We start from the raw sequence: 15919 nt of genomic DNA on the forward strand, positions 1-15919 counted from the left end.
TAGTCTAGTTTTAAGTTTGGGGTGATTGTGAAGTTGTGATTGAAGAAAATGCAGCAGCACTCAACTTGGCTTTGAGTAAATTATTAGGTAGATGTTGATGATCATTTTTTTTTTGCATTATTTGCGCAAATACATATTTCTGCCTAGTTTCATAGATATAATGGTAATTTAACATTTTAATAAGAAAATCTATTAAGCGTATATTATATTCTACCTCTTGCATTAGCGTCAGAAATTAAAGTTCCTGATTTGTTTAATACTTTTACTAGTATTATTACAAAACATAATTATGACTAAACATTAGTAGTCATGTAGTCTCATCGTTTCATGGCGGTTCATCGTAGTTTTTATTGTCTATGTGACTCATATCTTAACACAAAAAGTGATCAATGTTTGTACGTCATTTCGATTCGTGTGTGACAAATTTAATATCCTGTTGGTCTTGATATCAGACTTTGGGGTTCTTTGTTGAATTCTAGCGTTGAGCCTAGTATACTTCAGCCTGTATGTATAAATCTCTATGTAGTTATGTAATTATTAATGCTTTACTGTACAAATACAATCTTTCTCTCGCTCTTTCATCTTTGTGTGTTCACAGTTGCACCCTTCACCACAATGCTTTGGGGCTCGTGGTTGGCTTTCTGATAAATTTTCTTCTACTTCGTGCGGTTTTCAGCAAACAGTACTAAATACAATCTGTTAAAAGGCTTACTAAACACATTATCTAAAAGTCTATTGGGTAGACAAACTATTATCTATATCATTTGACTATAAACAAAAATATATCAGGTGGAGGGATTATAAACTCGTTAGTTTAAAAAATATGTCAGGAAAAGCATTAAGTTTTGTTTAGTCGTTAGTTGATTTACGTGCGCGGCGCTTATCTGGAAAGATCGCAGCCATTGACGTCATTCATCAGACCACATCGTTATTTATTTATTTAAATTTATTACTAAAAAAAGCAGACATACCTAAAGCTTATCTACCAAAATACTAAAAGTGTAATATAGGAATGTGTGCTTGTGAAAACAGCTTAGTTTGACTTTAAAAAATAACGAATAACCTAAAAAATAAACTAACTGGAATGAATTGGTTCCATGGAATAAGGTAATAAGTACTTTATCTCTTTTATTTTTAATTTAATAATAATATATTTTGTGGTCAACATAAGAACTTCAATATACTTAATTAACACAACTTTACTATACTCAGATAGAAGATTATCCGACTGCGTAGTTCAATAACGAAGCCGAAAGCAAAAAAATCTTAATCATGTGTTGTAACCATAAGCAAGCTCCGTCAATGAAGCATACTTTTCCGAGTACCTGTTACAAAAGCTCCGCGTGTTGCCACATATCGTAAACAAATAGGCCTAGCACGCTATTGCCACATAAAACTAGTAGGTACTAACTAGGGTTGCCTGATCACCGTACGTAATGTTTGTATTTTAGTCTTGTTATTGGCCAGATTGAACTGCGAGTTTTCCCTAGCATTTGGGTAAAAAGGCCTTAGGTTTACTTTAAATATAAAAGCGAATGATTGTGTGTAGGGATATGTGAAAAAATGCCCGATCGCCTCTTCTGCCCTCCACTATTTTCGTTTTCCGAAAAATAACCTTTTTTTGGTTGCCGATTGTATGAAATTTTTTGTAGGTTAATTGATCTTTATTCGCAACTTAAAAAGCTTAATTAAAGCCGGATAGTCCAGAACTTTACTCAGACGCCTGGCAACCCTATGTATGATTCAATATTGAACACATACATACCACATGAGCTACACATAGTGGTGATTTGACTTTAATCGAAATATCTCGACAGTTCCAGGAAAAAATTACTCATCATTGCTTTAGTAGACGGATTTTAATAACTAGCAGGCAAAAGATGATCCAAGTTATATAGTAACAGATATTAACTAATGTAAGGTCGTTAGATAATCAATGGAAATAATTTTAAAAAAGTAGGTTCTAATTCCATATACATACATATAATCACGTCTATATCCCTTGCGGGGTAGGCAGAGCCAACAGTCGTAAGTAACAGTTCAGCTGTTTGGCTTAGTGATAGAATTGAGATTCAAATGCTGGCAGGTTGCTAGCCTGTTGCCTAAAAGAAGAATCCCAAGTTTATAAGCTCGTCCCTTAGTCGCCTTAGTTCTTATTCCACCTACTAAAATGTGTTCTTGTACGAAGGAATAAAATTAATCGAGGGTTCAAAATTACCAGCGTCTACTTTCTTCTCTAGTAAAGAATCTTGCAAACTATGTCTTATAGTTACGCTACCATTATTTTGTGAAATCAAACATTCGTCTTATTTATATATTTTTTAATATTAACTTACTGAAATGTACATGACTTACTGAGAAACAACTATCCCTCAAATTAGTTTTATTTTTGGGCTTTTGATAATTCTGCTGTTCATTAGTCTTTATCTAAATGGTGTTCACTTTCTCCTGTTTTAGCTTTAGTTTTAGTTCAGCACCTCGACCTATACCAATAAGTAGAAAGTAAAGTCACTGAATGGTTAACGGTGGCCATAAGATTATCTAATCGTTATCAAAGTACGTTTTAATGGACACGTGTAGAAGTTCTTTTCAATGAAAGCTGGGGAAAGTAACCGTATGTTAATTGTTCTTACAAATTACCTAATTACTTTAACTTAAGAGAATTTACAGAGTGTTACGGTGCCTGTATTCAATAATTAGTATAAACATACGTAAATCACGCCTCTTTCCTGTAGGGGTACGCAGAGACCACATCTTTCACATGTCACGACATTCATAACTCTTTTCATGCAAGCTCTTCGGTTTTGGGTACTCTTGACCTGACCTTTTGCTAGAACGTCTCCGATTTGATTAAGGTACGTTTGATTCAATAATTTTTACCATTTAAGACAAGGGAAAAGGTGCATATACCTATGTATATAAGATATACATGCCCAAATGAGTCATAAAGACGTCAATGGTTAATTTATATTAGCAATGACTGGTTACTAATGAGGTAATGAGTAACACAAGAATCTTTTATTTTTCCTTTGCGACTCGTAAAATGGTAAAAGTCTATTAAATGAACTGTAAGGATTTGTTTTTCGTTCACACCAACTTTATTAGCAATTCTAAATGCAAAAGATTGTATTACTTATATTTAATAACTATTACACAAAGATTGGCAGGCTAACATTAGTATTCAGTTCGCTCTTTCCTTTATCACTTAGAGGTAGACAGAGCCAACAGTGTCAAAAGACTGAAAGGCCATTTGATAGAAGTGAGGTTTAATAATAGGTTCGTAGTCAATTGTTTAAAAAAATCCAAGTATATTTTTTCAAGCCCTTTCATTCATTTTTACAATTTGCGAAAGCAAGTGGCACACATTGTTTTTTTCTCTACCAGCATGAAAGCTTGCATGAAATGTACTCCACTTACAACATCTACAAGAAAGATATGTAGCGGTGCTGTATTTGGACACAGTGCTAAAGTGACAATAAGGAACCACAATACGCCACGTGGAATTTTAGAACAAATTAAATAATAAGAACCTTCAAATATAAGTCAGAATTAATTTATATTTCAAACGGGATGCATTACTGACGTCATTCACGTTGTTTGGTTTTAGCATGCAGGCAGTGTGCCGTAAACTGGTTCCACATTTAGCTTTGATCATAAGCACCAGGTGCATTTCCTTATAATAAATTGATTATCAATCCTGTAGTGAAAGAGTTAAAGTCCTTTTTTGATTTCATCAAAACTGGTCGCATCACACGCGAAGCTTACAAGCGTCTACAATAAAAATAACCGCTATGCCAGTCGCTTACTGCGGGACGTTTCGAGATGAGGGGAGCGGGAAGTATCTGACTAGACCAGTCGGGACTTGTAAACCATTTTTTACTTTCAATCGACAATACCAGTCTTAAAATATTCAATCTCATCATTTAAGTAACCACTGTCATTTTGAGATTAAAAACAAAAAGTGAATGTGTCGCTTTCGTTCATTCATGCTTGGTGTTCAGTGAATTGTAAAGAGGTTATGTTGACAAAGGAGTTTTGGACGCGCGTAAGTATTGCATATCTGTGCCTTTAATTTAGATGTTTATATCACATATATTAATTAACCAATTAATTACCTACAATGATAACTTAGCAGACGCTATTAATTAGGTAAGAATAAAATATTTTAGGAATTAATATATATAGGTCTTTATGTCATCTTTTTATGTCATAAGAGACAGGCGGGTCGATAAACCGTTGTTATGTTATACTTATTAGTCAACAGTTTAGGATTAGCATAAGATTTACGAAGAAACTGTCACGTAGGCAAATAAAGAACCATGGCTTTATTGAAACAACTGGTTTCGGTAGATACTTATAAATAAATATGAATGGAGTTAATTTGAAAAGTGGGTTTATGACGTCAACGTTTAATCGAAGCTATGGTTATTAGGTTACGTCAGGTTATAATATATAATAATTAACTTCTGTAAGAGATAACACGTGACAGATATCGATAAATCTCGTTGGAAAAATATTTGAAGTTTATTAATTTAAGTACCTATACGAAATAATGATATAATATAATTATCATTGGCATTTTCGTTATGGTTTACTTGTAAGTATGCACCTATTTTTAAAAACAAATATGGCTGTCATTTGAAAGTATCTTGTTTTTTTTTTTCAAATTGTTTAGTTTGAATATTTTTAAAAGTATTCAAACTTCAATTTTTTTTTGTTTTTTAAAAACAATTAATCCTACCTCTCGAAACTCGGTTAAAATCAAATTGCGTTTAACAATCATGAGTTGAGACGTCATTTAATGATGATTTTTTAAATACAAGATACCTATATCTATATCTTGAATAATTTTTAACGTGGCGTTGACTAGACTACCGACAAACGGAGGCAACCAAGCTCAACAAAAGTGTGCCGTAGGGCCGTAGCATGTAAGTAGGTAATTTCTGTACTCTGTGGCCAAAGCAATACAAAAAATACGTGCAGATCTCTGGAGAAATCTCACCCGCAGGCCAAGTGATTATGGCAACTCGGCCTATGTGAGTCATGACTTTCCTGAGTCACGTCCAACGTCAACGTGTCGAACTTTAACTGAGGTAGGGGAGCAGTGATGACAATTATAATAATACTTATAAACTTACAGATACTTAGTTAATGTATTTTAACTATTGTATAGGTTACACCGGCGCCCGTTATTACGAGTAATACTGTTCTTAGCACCGCAATGTCAATTTTATTTTTAAAGTGAATATAAGCATTCAAGTTACAAGTTTTACATACATTTTATCTTGTCTAAAAATATTATACCAGAAATTGAAACAGCCATTAGCAACATTTTGCATAATTTAAGCATAGACGTATTTGCCCTCAGTAGCAGTATATTCTATTCGCAAAACTAGGTGTATTTTGCGAATAGAATACACTACATATGCGCAATAGGTTAAAAAAGTTAAAGGATTCTTAAAAAATATAAAATTAAATGCATTCTGCTATACTTAAATATGTATAATCTTATGTTTTTATTGCAAATGTATTTTCCTTCTCGTTGTCTATAAAACGTATATAGTAGATCGTATTGCGTAGTCACAGCGCAATTTAATTACAATACATAATCAATCCAATTATCTGGTGTGAGAACCGTGACACTGACACCATCGTCCTCGCTCGCTGGCGAGTTTGAGGTACATAAGACGACATAGATCATGCTAATTTATTGAATCCTAGACATTTGTTTGGGGTTCCAGCGATAAACTGCGTAAATAATTATGCCAACAGAGCATGATTTACTTTATCTGCTTCAACAATAATTATAAATCTGTGTGAATCTACAGGATGCAATTTCATTACATTATTATTATTCGATTTAAGGTAGGCTGTTTACGCACACCGCAATTTATGAGTCTTGTCGTTAATTTGAATAAACATTACTCTGTCTTCCAAACGTGCCGAGAATTAAGACCCCCACGTTGCTGCTAGATCATTTATTTCTACTTATATTTTTAGTATATAACTTATGGTATATAACTTGCGACTTTATGTGGGAAAATAGAAGCCCATACTGTTGTTTATGCTTAAATGCATTTCTATATATACCAAAATTTATAGGTCTACTAAGAGGTGCAGCCACGAAAGCGTATTGTATTGCGTAACTATAAACTATATGACGTCAAGTATATTGTTTATGCTGTGCTAGTAGCTCGTTGAATCTAAAGCGTATTTTATTTAAAGATTTCATTTATTGTTTACTAACGAAGAAATAAGGTAAGCGAGGCAAACAAAACGCGTTCACATAATGACGTCAATGCGGCGGTTAACTTCCGCGAATGCTTGAATTTAGGCCACACGAAGAATAACATTAATCGGAGCCTCATCTGTATTGTAAAGCCGTAACGTGAGCTTCGTCTGACGTATTCGTTGAAAACAATTAGACTGTTCTCGACCAATATCAGGCCGGATGGCCAAACTTTCTTGAAAGCTCTACTTATGAAGAAGGTCGGGCCTGGGTATTGTTCGTCTTTACGGTAAAAGCGGGTCAGGTCGGTGGCCAGCCCAGGGGCAGGGAAAGTCGCCATGTCGTCGGTGACTTGTGGTTTCTTTTTCGCAAACGCGGCATGTTAGTTCGCATGCGCGTCGCGTACGTCAGTGTTGCGTTGAACCTACGTTCACTTCGGACGCGCGATAGGCGCTCGTGTCCATGACTGGTGGTTTGGCCTGTGTTTATGAATAAAGATTGAGTGCGGTGTGGTATGCGGAGGATGAGCGGCGCGGGCGTGGCGTCCCGAGCGGAGCCCGTGGCGCTCCCGGCCGAGCTGCTCGTCAGGTTGTACGTGAGGGCGCTCCGCCAGTACCACAAACTCCTCGACCTGAAACGTCTTGCTTCCAAAGACAAAGTAAGCGTTGTATTGACACAACTTTCTTTTTATAACAATGTATTGCTCTTTGTCTCCATTCACTAATTACTTCTTAATAGTTTTGATTTCTGACCTCACGCCGACTACTTATAGTTCAGGTTTTCGTAAATAGCTTTGAGCTTTGCATTTACTACTACATGCATCGTAATTAAGATCGTTCCTTTTTTAATTCGTTTCTCTTGAATGATAATTTGGAACTGTATTCTTATTTAAGTTGATTATATTAAACAACAGATATCAGAACTTTAGTTTGATATATATATATAATTAGTTATTGTGTTTATGGATCATTGAAATATCGCATGACCTTGTATATTTAAATACTTATACATTTGCTTACCAAGACCGGTGCAAAAGCAACTAGTTTATGGTTGGACGCAGGTCTGTGGGTTGGGAGATTAAAGAAACGTCGTACGGTTTGTGCCTACAAGCTTTTATTATGTTGAAATAACGTTATTAAATCGATATTGTTACGGCACTACTAGCTCGAAATAAGGGTTTAATCTAGGAAGAAATAATCTCTTACGTATCTACTAAGTCTATTCTAGACTTTTGGCATGAACCTAAGATTTGTGTTCTACAAAAACGACCACAAAAATTGCTTTTGTAGGTTTGTACAACACTGATAGTAGGCAACAATATAAATTAATGAGATGTCGTAATTGATTAAGCTCTTAATCTAGAAGCTTCAATAAGAAGACTTTAATTTTTTACCTCAATATTTTAAAGCATCAACCAAGTAATTAATCGCAATTCGATGTGGGCGGCTCAATGCCCCGGTGGCGTAGAGAATCGAGCCACGAAACGTATCATATCGTAAGGCAAAGTAACTAATTCTATATTTTATTAGGCACGTATGTCGTTGACATTCAAGGTCATGCTATTTTTACAATTTTTGGGCATCTGTACAGAGGTTGAATATTTCATGAATGTTTGCTATCATTTTGAAATTTACTCACGTTAAAAATCAACTATGCTTCTAATACGCAATCTTACACGAATGAATCAAGGTCGAACTTTAGATAGTACTAAATATTCTAAGGCGTACAAATCTTGGGATAAAATGTTTGTTGTTAAATTATAATAAAACTTTGTACAGATACTATAACAGGATGTTTTATCTATACTTACAATGTTTCATTCAGTCTAACAAACTTTCCGAGATAAGAGCAAACAGAATCGACTATTCGCAGTTTTATGATACGAGGTTATTGATTGATTAATGCTCCAACTCTCTTGGATGGATGGGACTGGGGTTAAAATTTAGCATCAAATTCAATATATCCATCCGCTGAGAATTAGATAATGAAATAGTTTTAATTAGACATCTAACATCAAATAATACTATCTGTCAGTACAATTTAAAGGTCAACAATTTTCAAGATTTTGTGTTTGATAAGTAACTAAGTATGCGACCTTTTGCTTTTATATTTGGATTTACGAGTGTCGTTGTATTAAATTTAACAGTATTGAAAAATAAAACTTGTATATCGGTAAAATTATTTAAAATAACAAGCTTAAAATTTAAAATGCAATAGTTCTTTTACATACCTAGTTATAGTAAAATCTAAAAAGTGCTTATCCATATTTCCGCCGACCTGTTTCATTAATTTATTACTGAATAGTTAGTTCTCTATCAGCACGAGTGCAATAGTCAATAAAGATAAAGCCTGTCATCCAGCTGAACGTGGTTTTCGAGTCTGGTGACTGTTGGCTCTGTCTACTCCTGAAAAGATTGTAATAATGTGCCCTGCATTACATGGGGTCGTTTAGACCGACTGTATTAGTCTGACCCAAGGTAGTCCACTGTCCATACACTGTACACATCGCAGTCTCATTCACGCGACGACTACGACGCGACGCACTATGACGGCTACATCATATAATTATAGACACGCAACTAGGTAATCTTGTAACTATAAACCTACTTTAATCGTTGAGAAAGTTGAATAGAAAAAAACTAAGGATGGGGTTCATATTTGGTTCAATTAATTTTAAATAGTCGGCCGCATTACGTTGCTTGGCATAATAACCATTTCGCATAATTTTCATACATATATAAAACGTTAGGTATGTTAAATGATAATTTTTATAAAAATACTGGCATGAACTATCAATCAATCTACATTCAGTTTTTTTTCAATAGTAACAACAACTTAATAGGTACTTAGCTTCTTAGCTGCCCCGTGGCAATCAACACTCTTACTATTAAATTTTGTTAGGAAAACTCGTGTTTTATTTATATTAATCTTAGGTTCATACGATGACGTTCGATACTCGACTTGCACAAACTAGTTTATTTACGAACGTTTACTCGTTTATTTATTTTTGATAAGGCTTTTGTTTTATCTTCTCTTTATCTCACTCTTAGGATAGGTACGATAGGATACGTCGATAGGTACTCTTCTATGAAATCTTAATCTCGATTGGCACTAACCGTCCGGCGTGGTCGAATGTCGGTCGCCTTTCCGCATTCGACGACCAACTTCCTGCTGCGCCTGCGCCCCGCGAACCTCACTGATTAGACACTTCCGCACACATAGCCACCAACGCAATAGTTCACTATCAGCACTGCACTTTGATTGCTCGTTAGTTCTGATTGACCGACTCCATATGCACATTTAACGAGTATATGCAAGTGATCTTTAAGTTCAAATGCAATGTTAAGTTTGGAAGTCTAAGTTCAAGTCTTAATATGATGCGCGAGTACTAAAGGCTACAAGGTAAACTTAAAATTGCAAAAATTATCTTTAATAATACGACAAATCGTAGAAAATTTTCATTTAGGGTGGTTATTTAACAGATGACTATAAAATTAACTGCAAAGAAAATGTGCAATCTGTAAGAATTTACAAAACCCCATTACTTATAGGATGCAATTTTGACCAATGATTATGACCGTGAGTTGAAATTTTTTTAATCTACAAAATGTTCGCAACTATTGTGACATAATTAATTGGCAAAAAATAGTTAGTAGAGCATATAATGAGTACTAGTTACTCATTATATGCTCGTAAAATATGATCTGGTTAGTGTGTAACCTTAGGTTACGGTTCATGTACCATGTCATTCATTCTCCGCTACCACTTTATATGCACGTGCTTACTAATTATAGTTTATTGTAGTCGTGTTCTCGCTTCTTAATACATAATAATTTATGGCATATTAAATTCGTATGACGTAAATGATGTCATTAATGCAACCATTTTGAATAATTAAAATTTGTAGATAACTCGCTGTAGGTAAACAAAAAATAAAATAGTTACAGGTACTTGAAATAAAGGTAAATAATCTTGATAAGTATGATTTTTATTGAAAAATACATATCTTAATTATTATAATAGGTTAATACCAAAAGTAACCCATTATTATATTCATATATTAAGAGAAATTCATTAAAACATGTACTCCGTAAACTATATTTTATCACTGTCTGTTAATCCCAACGACAACTTGTCAAAAAGTATGTAGTTACATTTTATTAATAAAGTTATTTTTAACCTGTTATCAATTATATACGAGTATAACAATTTATATTATCAGTTGTACCACTTTACTTGGTGGTTTATTGATTTACTTAATAAACTTTTTATGAAAAGTTATAACGACGTAGTCAATGAACATCGTTTTACAGTTTAACTTAATAACCACCATATACCACTGCGTGTCAGATTTTTGAATTAACTATTCCTTTTTAAATAGATATACTAATTTTGTGAATTGCCTCTAGAAATACCTACAGGGAATCCAAGGAATTTTTTAATAACCCCACAAGAAATAAATATGTTTATTCAATAATACAACTACGTCACGGCGTCGGCCACATGGCGTCGGGCAGTATTCACAAACTGGTATTCTTTGTATTCTCCAGCTTTAAATACAAAGGAGATTAGCATTCGTGCCACTTTCCCGCCTCGGTCTGGACCTCTCATGAATAAAGCTGCAACTCTTTGTTCTCAAAGAATTAACGTTCGCTCAAATTGTGCACAAAAAAATTATCTATATAAAGTATAATAAATAGTAATTAGATAAGGAATCATTTCATTAAGCCTACCAGGTTATTAATATCTCATAATAGTACTGCGTGTTGCATTATAAATTAAAGTAAGTATTAAGTACCTATTAGGCTTTTTAATCTCGATACACTTGGAGCGGTTATCGTCTAACCTCCTGATCCTGTATAGTACCTGACCAGATTGGATCATGCTTAGACATATATATATACACACACAAACATGCATAAAATTACGCCTTTTTCCCGGAATGGTTGGCAGAGACTACATCTTTCCATTTGCCACGATCCCTGCATGCTCCTTTCGCTTCATCCACATTCATACCTCTCTTCATGCAAGCTTGGTGGTGTCGTGTACTCCTTACCTGACCTTTTGCCAAAACGTCTTTAATTATATGTGCTTATTACATTAATTGGTATTTTAAACAAACACTATTTGAGCAAACATGCAGAATATCAGCTATGACTGGAAACACGAAACAGTGAACATAGAGGTCAATGTCGAATACCTTGATTGTTTCACATTCGAGAGATAATCATACACTAATTTATTAAGGCGGACAGGCGCCTTTCTTCCTATTTTTTTTTTGTTTTTTCTGTTGTACTGTCAATATATCTGCAACGTTTTTATTTTTATATTTATTCTGTTGGAAGCCCAGCATAATTATAAAACTTCAAAAACTTTAATAAATAAAACCAGTAATTATTAGTTTTTGTTGGAAAAGAATACCTAATTAGGTATGTTATATTATTTATGAAAAGAAAAAAATAAATTTGGAATTATTTTAATCAAAACATAATGCATTTTTTTAAAATAAATAAGCCTACATTTTTTTTAAAAGCACCCTTATGGCCCGGCCAGATTGTATAATTTCATTGCAGTAAGTAATTATGAGAAATGTTTGACGGTCATTGAGATAAACCGACCATTAACCAGTATACATTATTTCATCAGTTGTGTACTATTATGGTAATAATAATACTATCACGCGATTACTTGACGTATGGAGATATAGCCAGTGTTATCCGACTAAAATAGAAATAGTGTTTTTTGTTAAAACCAGAATGATACCCTCTGACCTGTCATTGTTTTATTTATTGGCTGTTCCGATAAAAATGCGCAGTATCACTAAGTAGAATTAAAAAAAATATTTGTTCTTTTCTTACGCATTATATTAACAGTGCCAGTAATATTTAATTTCAGTAAGTAGGTATTAAGTGGTTTTTCTCAAATGTACTAATCATCTTCTTATCGGTGACATTACGTGACAAACTCTTTTATGAAGAGTGTCCTGTAGGAATTAAGAAAATATATTTTGTCTGTCTTGTATACAGTATGTAATTATGGCTCCTCATTACAAGTTCCAAGTATTCAGTATCTCTACATCCTTCCCCATTCTTGAGCAGCGATATCGAGCGGTGTAGGTGGTATTGATAATCGCCAACCTTCTGAAGAAGTCTGCATTTTGTTAGATTTTGTAATACTTACACATAAAAAAGATAACCCATGATTTAGTAACCAAGTGGGAACCTGAATACAATAAATAAGACGACTTATTATTTATGCTTACAAAACAAGTCTGGAAAAGTTCCCATTCATGACGATATTATTCTGTAATCGTTTTGTGCCCTGCCCCCAAATGATCCCATCATTAACTGTGTACTGAGAATGAGGCTATCGGTGGCGCTTGCGCTGGTCATCGGCCAGTGACGCAGACGTTTATCGAAACCTGGACTTAGTAGTACAGACACAGAATCCAAACTCTATTTGCAGATTTATCCACGGAGAAGGGTAAAGTCTCTTTCTCATAATGTTTTAATGTGTTTGCACTAATATATTATTATTTGCGCTCTTAGTGTGAATCTCCTTAAATGAAATACCTAAGAATATGAAATTCCCACATATGATAATATGAACTTTGCCTTTATAATTATTATTTTTAGACATAACAATATCTAGACATTGTACTTTGAACATTTCAAGTCGTTTTCAAAAGATATGCAACAAGCGTATTGTTATTTAAAAACAACACAATTTGAAATATCATCTAAAGACTCAGTATTTTAATTTGTTATAATTTTTTTTTATTTCTTCATTACGGAACTTCAAGTTGGTGAGTATATCTGCATGTTAACAATTACTAAATTAAATAATTTAAATATTTTTTTATTAGTGAATGAGTCTCAGCAGTTTCTAAGTCAGTGTAATATTACTACTTAATTTGTTATATAAAAATCAAGTAAAATTGGTGTTCACTTGATATTTATATCACGTTTTTATACTTTCTTTTTGAGAAGCCAGAACAATTAACTTTTATTTGTAGTAAACTTACAAATCGCTTCGAACCGGTTCAATGTAATAATAAGCAAGACCTAGACTAGAGTGCGTGAGGTCAACCAGTTTGTTGCCGATACTGGCCTTTCCTTATCTATAATGTTTTGGTCCTAGTGTTATAGAACTGTGAATAAATACAGACTAAACAAGTAGACAGTAGAGCCAATAAACATAAGACCCGCACGACACATTTAAATAGATTTTGATGTAACTAACATACAAATATATGGATGGTTTCTAGTCTTTCGCCCTCAAAGAAATTTGAATACCCACAATATTTTACAACTCCTGATCTGGTAAGGTAATATTTGTGTACTGTACTTCTAACTTTTACTAAAAATTTCTTTCGAATAACTGTTACTAGTTCGGTTCTGTGCACGTTACATCGTATGTTCGGAAATTACTTGGGTTAGAAAGTGTTGTAGAACTATTAATAGAATTTAAATCCGGTAATCCATTGTTAAAATTAAATGCACAGTATTTTAATTTTTGAAATAAGTTCTCTGAAACCTTGGAGTTGAACCTTGACATATATATGTTGTTACGCCCATATAATAAAATGCCCTCTTAAGGGCATTGTGTAATTTCAAACTAATGACCATTTTAAGCCTCATGCATCAGTGCGGTGCGTACCTACTTGTTGTGATACTTACTGTAGCTTAAAAATTAAACTTTATTTCTCGAAATAATAATTGTCACAAAACTAATTAATTTCAAACTGACAGCGTTACGCAAGAGATTTATATATATTTATTTTTATTATGAAGAAAATTTCCTCGCGTTTATAAGAAGTCGTTGCATATAGTGAAACTATACGTTTGCGTGTATTGAATTGCAAGTATCCACAAGGCAATAGGATTTCCATTACTACCTTTTGCATTACTTGTTTAATGCGATAATACCGGAAATAGTAATGTACTTCCTCGTTAGCACCTTTAACCTGCACGTCGTTCTTATTATATTGCCATATCGCGAGCTATATGGAACACTAGCATTTGCCCGGGACTATGTTCGCTGTAAATGTTCAGTAACAATTTTTTATCCCCTCTATTAACCCCTTCCTCCTTTTTGCAATAAATGTTTGGTTTTTCTTTATCAAATGTCATCAAAATTGGTTAAGTAGATTAGGCCTGAAAGCGTAATAGACAGATCGAGTTACTTTCATAATATTAGTAGGGATAGAAGTGATATACTTTAAATACATGTAACGTCTAACAGCTTCTATTATGCAAAAGATGGTTCCGCTTATATTATTTTACACAAAACTTCTTTTCCCTGCCGCCATGAGCCCGGTTTATTTAAAATAGACGATGGCAGGCACAAGTCTGTGTTTATTTTTTTTCTTTTTTAAGTGTATTGTCTTTATTTATATACATAGGTTCACTTCAGCTGGAAAATTTGCACAAGAAACATACATGGATATTTTTAGCCAATCAAGTTTTTATATAATTTGTTTGGGATCTCTACCTAGATAAAAATAGATGTATAAAAATAGAACTATTAGTTACATTATACTATTTATAGTTAATGCGCTTTCAATAACATTCATGAGCGATATTGACGTCAAGGAATGTCTTTTAATATACTTTTTTACATAAAATATTGTTATAATATTTTATTTCGTGAAATACAAGAATTTTACAAATCAAAGTTGCCCGAGGTATTTGCTCCTGTGGGATTTATTCCTTTAAGATGAAATTCACACCATTAGAACTATTAACTACTAGGTATCTGTACTTTTGCCAAATTCAAGGGAAAATGGTTGCTGTCGTTTATGCCTGTCTCAAATACCTATAGATGAGGCAGTCAATAACCTCTAGCTTAATAAATATTCAGAAGAAAATTCCTTGCTTAAATATTTTGAACTGCGTCATCTTAACCGCGTAAATGAATGGTGAAATATGGTTAATGGAGAGCCTTAACGAATGGCTTCTATGTGAAATGGTGAATTGTAAAAGTTAGAATCACCCAACCGATTTTAATCAAATTTCACCTGGAAATCTGTGATTTGGTCTTATTATACGATAATGAGTAGCAAGCTAGTTTTATATGTGTAAAATGTCTAAAATATTCGATCTTGGACAATGTCATGTCATTAGTGAACTTTAGTCACTATATTAAAGTATGGCCACAAATTGTTGTAGGCGGGTGATAATAAAATGAGTCAACAGTGGGACGTCGTCCAGCGGATGTTCGTTATTTGTCCACATTACCTTATTAAACATGGTATTTGACTTGACCAAAAACAATAAATTTACTCTTTTGCATTAGGTGATGATCTATTTGTTGCTATCCGCTCTTTTTAAAAGGTCTTTAATTAATTCTACGTCAATATTACCAAGATATTCCTATGACACATTATGATTATCCTTTATGATATAAGTCGTCTTTAGTATTTAATAGTTTATTGTGAAGTTTTGATTTATTTCTTCTTCTTAAGTCTTAAGGAAAATAAATTTGTTAAAAATGTTACTAAGTAAATCTTTAAGGGTAACTTTGCAATCGCATCATGCAAAAACTATTGATCCGATTTGGATGCAGTTTTCTTAGACGTGTTTGCCTCAGTCTGACAACATTTCTCATCCTCAAAGGAGGCAACACAATACAACGGACGAAGTCGCGCGCAACTGGTAAGTATTAATTGTAAAACAATATTTAAAGCCC

General features: G+C 33.6%; 1 protein-coding gene across 2 annotated transcripts in view; it reads left to right on the plus strand.

The window, feature by feature from the left end:
* Window positions 1–15919, plus strand: part of LOC106139125 (inositol-trisphosphate 3-kinase homolog) — a 74909-nt gene that overhangs the window by 41678 nt on the left and 17312 nt on the right. Inside the window, exon 1 of one of the 2 annotated variants that reach the window (XM_013340501.2) lies at window positions 6652–6887. The exons of the other annotated variant lie outside the window; for it this stretch is intronic. Within the exon in view, the coding sequence (XP_013195955.2) occupies window positions 6744–6887 (144 nt within the window). The 5' untranslated portion in view covers window positions 6652–6743. Of the gene's footprint in view, window positions 1–6651; window positions 6888–15919 lie in introns of those variants that run through there. 2 annotated transcript variants of the gene reach the window in all.

This window comes from Amyelois transitella, chromosome 5 (genome assembly GCF_032362555.1).
Source record: "Amyelois transitella isolate CPQ chromosome 5, ilAmyTran1.1, whole genome shotgun sequence".
Classification (NCBI taxonomy): domain Eukaryota; kingdom Metazoa; phylum Arthropoda; class Insecta; order Lepidoptera; family Pyralidae; genus Amyelois; species Amyelois transitella.